The sequence below is a fragment of the Bison bison genome, unplaced genomic scaffold (assembly GCF_000754665.1).
Source record: "Bison bison bison isolate TAMUID 2011002044 unplaced genomic scaffold, Bison_UMD1.0 scf7180017864527, whole genome shotgun sequence".
Taxonomy (NCBI): Eukaryota; Metazoa; Chordata; class Mammalia; order Artiodactyla; family Bovidae; genus Bison; species Bison bison.
Genome location: NW_011495078.1, coordinates 623,284 through 628,514, shown reverse-complemented (window position 1 = coordinate 628,514; position 5,231 = coordinate 623,284). Strand labels below are relative to the sequence as shown.

At 53.1% G+C, this 5,231-nt stretch overlaps 1 protein-coding gene across 1 annotated transcript in view; it reads left to right on the top strand.

The window, feature by feature from the left end:
• The window catches only part of TMEM255B (transmembrane protein 255B), a 15,420-nt gene that overhangs the window by 5,981 nt on the left and 4,208 nt on the right, over positions 1-5,231 (top strand). Inside the window, exon 6 of the mRNA XM_010831534.1 lies at positions 660-867. Within this exon, the coding sequence (XP_010829836.1) occupies positions 660-867 (208 nt within the window). The remainder of the gene's footprint in view (positions 1-659; positions 868-5,231) is intronic.

The window sequence follows — 5,231 nt, the reverse complement described above, 5'->3', positions numbered from 1 at the left end:
GGTGGGATGTGGGCAGGGCATGTCCCCCTCACAGCTCTAGCTGTAGGTGTTCCTAGGAAAGCCCTGCCCCAACCCAGCACCCCAGAATCAGCCCCTAGCTTTGCACTGTAAGTCCAGACTCGGGCCTGAGTGGCTGCCGTTCACATCCTCGTCTAAGTGAGCCCCACCCCTGGGACTGTGGGTTATGTCCCACAGCTTCATGTGGTGTCTTAGCAGCTAAGGTTGGGGCACAGGAAGAAAAGTGTAGGGCTGGTCACTAGTTTAAGTCACTGTGGATAAACTTCAGGCAAAACCACGCACGTGTGAGCATTTGTGCTTGAGTCAGGAGCCCTCGCATATTCTCCTGCCTCTGGTGTATGATAGCGCGTAGCCTCTCCCAGACTGGGGAGAGAGGATCAGCACAGAGCCAGGAGGACTGTGGTTCACAGGGCTTTGCAGAGGACACGTCCACAGCTGTCTGTCTGTGGGCTATGCATGCCAGCCTTGATCGGTGCTACAAACCTGATTTTTATTGAGTGTTTCCATTTGGAATCTGTGTTGCTGATGTACCCCTTTGGGAAACAGAGCTATAAGAATGCTAGTTAATTTTGCTGGTTCAGTGTGGCAGGCCTCTGTGAGGTTCAGAAGGGATGTGCCGTTTCTGCCTCGTCTCACATCAGATGGTGCTGCTGTTTCCGCCTCTACACGTGCTTCCGTCTTCCTGCGGCGTCATCAGTGCCGCAGTGGCTGCGCTGGGCGCCCATGGTGTGTGAGGATGTGGGGAAGGTGGCGCCTCTCTGGAAAACAGCCTGGCAGCTCCTCAGAGGGTTCCAGCCAGAGCTCCCGCAGAGTAGGGCGAGTGCTGTCTGTCTCACGCCGGCCACTCTGGTGGGTGTGACGGGGCTTGTCGTGGATTTGTCTTTCCTTGATGAGTGACACTGAGCTGCTTTCATGTTCTGGTTGGTTTTTGTACATCATTTTTTGGGAAATGTTTATTCAGGTCCTTTGGCCATTTTTAAATTCGGTCACGTCTTGTCAGTTCTGTGTACTCCAGACATAAGTCCCTTATCTGACAGAGGACCTTCAGGGGCTCCAGCCATCCTTGGGGTGTCTTCTCACCTTCTTGATGGTGTCCTTTGAGGCATAAAAGTTTTCAGTATTCCAGTTCCAGTTCAGTCTCTCAGTCGTGTCCGACTCTTTGCAACCGCATGAATTGCAGCATGCCAGGCCTCCCTGTCCATCACCATCTCCCGGAGTTTACTCAAACTCATGTCCATTGAGTCGGTGATACCATCAAGCCATCTCATACTCTGTCGTCCCCTTCTCCTCCTGCCCCCAATCCCTCCCAGCATCAGGGTCTTTTCCAATGAGTCAACTCTTCGCATGAGGTGGCCAAAGTACTGGACTTTCAGCTTTAGCATCAGTCCTTCCAATGAACACCCAGGGCTGATCTCCTTTAGGACGGACTGGTTGGATCTCCTTGCAGTCCAAGGGACTCTCAAGAGTCTTCTCCAACACCACAGTTCAAAAGCATCAATTCTTCGGTGCTCAGCCTTCTTCATGGTCCAACTCTCACATCCATACATGACCACAGAAAAAGCCATAGCCTTGACTAGACGGACTTTTGTTGGCAAAGTAATGTCTCTGCTTTTTAATATGCTATCTAGGTTGGTCATAACTTTCCTTCCAGGGAGTAAGTGTCTTTTAATTTCATGGCTGCAGTCACCATCTGCAGTAATTTCGGAGCCCAGAAAAATAAAGTCAGCCACTGTTTCCGCTGTTTCCCCATCTATATCCCATGAAGTAATGGGATCAGATGCCATGATCTTCGTTTTCTGAATGTTGAGCTTTAAGCCAACTTTTTGACTCTCCTCTTTCACTTGCATCAAGAGGCTCTTTAGTTCCTCTTCACTTTCTGCCATAAGGGTGGTGTCATCTGCATATCTGAGGTTATTGATATTTCTCCCGGCAGTCTTGATTCCAGCTTGTGCTTCATCCAGCCCAGCGTTTCTCATGGTGTACTCTGCATATAAGTTAAATAAGCAGGGTGGAAATATACAGCCTTGACGTACTCCTTTTCCTATTTGGAACCAGTCTGTTGTTCCATGTCCAGTTCTAACTGTTGCTTCCATACAGGTTTCTCAAGAGGCAGGTCAGGTGGTCTGGTGTTCCCATATCTTTCAGAATTTTCCACGGTTTATTGTGATCCACACAGTCAAAGGCTTTGGCATAGTCAATAAAGCAGAAATAGATGTTTTTCTGGAACTCTCTTGCTTTTTCCATGATCCAGCGGGTGTTGGTAATTTGATCTCTGGTTCCTCTGCCTTTTCTAAAACCACCTTGAACACCTGGAAGTTCACGGTTCACACATTGCTGAAGCCTGTCTTGGAGAATTTTGAGCATTACTTTACTAGTGTGTGAGATGAGTGCAATTGTGCGGTAGTTTGAGCATTCTTTGGCATTGCCTTTCTTTGGGATTGGAATGAAAACTGACCTTTTCCAGTCCTGTCTCAGTATTAATGAAGCCCATTTTGCTCACTTTTTCTTTTGTTGCTTATGTTTTGGTGTCATTTCTAAGAATCTTATGCCAGTTCCAAGGTCATGAAGATTACCCAAGGTCTAGAAGTTTTATCACTTACGTTTAAGTCTGGTCTGAGCATGTCTGCATAGTTGCTTCAGGCATGTCTGACTCTATGTGACCCCATGGACTGTAGCCCACGAGGCTCCTCTGTCTATGGCATTCTCCAGATAAGAATACTGGAGTGGGTTGCTATGCCCTCCTCCAGGAGATCTTCCCCATCCAGGGATCAAACCTGCCTCACTTATATCTCCTGCATTGCAGAGAGATTCTTTACCACTGAGAGTTGATTTTGTATATAGCATGAGACGGGTCCACATTCCAGCTTTTGCCTGAGGCCTGTGGTCATTCTCCTTTTCAGTGTGTGGATTCACAGTGCTCGCTTTCCTGGGTCCTGGCTGGGCTGTGTCCTCTCTGGACCCTGTTGTTGGGGCGAAGCACCCCATCTCTACCCAGCTCTGGGCAGCCCTCTTCATATCACAACCTTATCTGCTTGGTATTTGCATTTTAAAATCACCTGCCCTTGTTGGAATGTAGACGGTGGGCCCAGCAGAGATTCGAAGATGACCTTCTAGCTACTGAGTAACAGCTGTCCCTCTCCTCGGAGAAGAGATCCCGACTGGACAGGGAGGTGCATTCACAACATAACCCAGAGCTTCCTATGGTTGCCAGGGCAACAGACACATCCTCTCTGCAACATCTGTGGGGTCTGGCCACCCTCACACAGGAGAGGCACCTTCTGAGGGGTGAGTGGTCCTTCTGCTAATGTTAAACCACTAGCAGCTGGAGGGGGCCACGAGGCCTGGGAAGGATGAGGAGCTGTGATGGAGCCCAGGACACGCAGGTCTTGGCTAAGAGGACGCTCTCCTAACGCTTGTCCTGACAGGTTTCCTATTTCTAGCCTAGGGCTTGAAGGAGAGGACTTCCAATGTCTTTCCCAGCACCATTGCCTGGACCCTGGGTTCTCGGGCAATTCCACACGTGCGGTTGTCCCTGAGCCGGGTTTATCACACTTGTGATCATGCTAGCACTGGCTTCTAACGTTTCCCGAAGGTTGATGAGGATGTTCAGGTCGTGGGGACCTGTGCAAACTGAGTCAGACCATGTTTACACGTCTGCAGCAGGCAGCCCTGCGTGGCAGGGTACTTTGGAACTTGTGTGCTTTCTGTGAAGCCTGGAGGCAGTTGGGTGGAGGTGTGGTGTGCAGGTCTTTTGGCGGAGACTGCAGGTCAGAGCTAGCTATCAGCCAGGACGAGGAGCGCGGGTCTGTGAGGTCGTCAGGTGGTGCCCGAAGGCCTCACCAGGGCAGCGGGCCTGATGACAGCTCTGCTCACACACCCATTTGTGATGAGACTGGCAGGGTCCTCAGCCCGGGGCCAGCACTCAGCTTAGGCACATGGGCTGGGCAGACACCCACTCCCCAGACGGCCCAGTGATGGCTGCATGCAGACCTGCCGGCCCAGCAGAGCCATCTCTAGGGACAGCTCTGCTGCTCGGGGACGCTGCAGGGCCTTGGGGGGAGGCGGCGGGGGTGCAGCGCCCTCCAGGAGGCTGTGTGCCTGTCCACTGGAGCAGGCTTTCCGGCCAGGTGTTGGGCAGACCCAGTACCTGCACAGTGAGGAGGGGCCATGAGGAAGGCACCCGGCCACCTGCCCCTTGGGACAGCCCCGTGGCTGAGCGGGCCGCCTCTGGCCACGTTCTGGAAGCTGAAGATGAGCTGCCATGTGCATGAGTGTCGTACTCTACTTGGCAGCTTGTTTTACAGAAGTTTGGGTGAAAGTTCCGGTCACTTTACACACTTCCCAGGACGGAGAACACGCCCTCACGTTGTGGATTGCGTGGCTCTTGGAGGGGTCCTGGTGCAGGGCTGACACCAGCGACTCTAACAGGAGGGCACGTGGGAAATTTCCACTTTTGCTCTTTGTTTTCATAAACCTGAAATCGTTTCACAAGAAATATCAAAAAAAGTGTTAAAGAGATGGCTGATCTGAGACAAGAGGACAGGTTCTTAGCCTCATGAATAATAGAAACGCGGGGAGTGAGAGTGAGGCTTGTGTGCTGTCAGATCGGAGGAGGCACATGGTGGAAGCGGGCAGCGTCCTTGGGGTCATCAGGGGCGCGCATCAGGCTGTGGGGGAGGGCCCACTCGTCCCCTGGGTCCTGGCATGCGGAGGTGCCCACTGTATGCCTTGGCACCTGTGGCCCCTGGGTCCCCAGAGCCCGTCCTGCAGAAACGCTCGTGTCTGAGCCCAGGCTTTTCTGGGGAATGCAATCAGGGCCTTGGTAGCAGAGTTTGATACAGCAAGGAACTGCCAGGCTCTGGGAGGCCCTGGCTTGTCCACGAGGCTGTGTGGTGGGATGACAGCTCCCTGTGTACCTGCACCCCCCGTACCCCATGAAACAAGCAAGTGACCGGGTAGGCCTTGCTTGGAGGGGGCATCCGGGCCAGGGTGGTGGGTCACCAGCAGCAATGGTGGGAGGTGAGGACCCCACGGAGCTGCCGCAGGGTTCCAGGAGAGAACCCTGCGCAAGGATCCTATAGAGTTGCTGTGGGGTTCCGGGTGAGGACCCTGCAGATCTGCTGCGGGGTTCCAGGCGAGGACCCCGGGGAGGTGCTGCGGGGCTCCGCGGGGACTTGGGACCTGAGCAGGGGGGCGTTGGAAGGTTCCGCCGC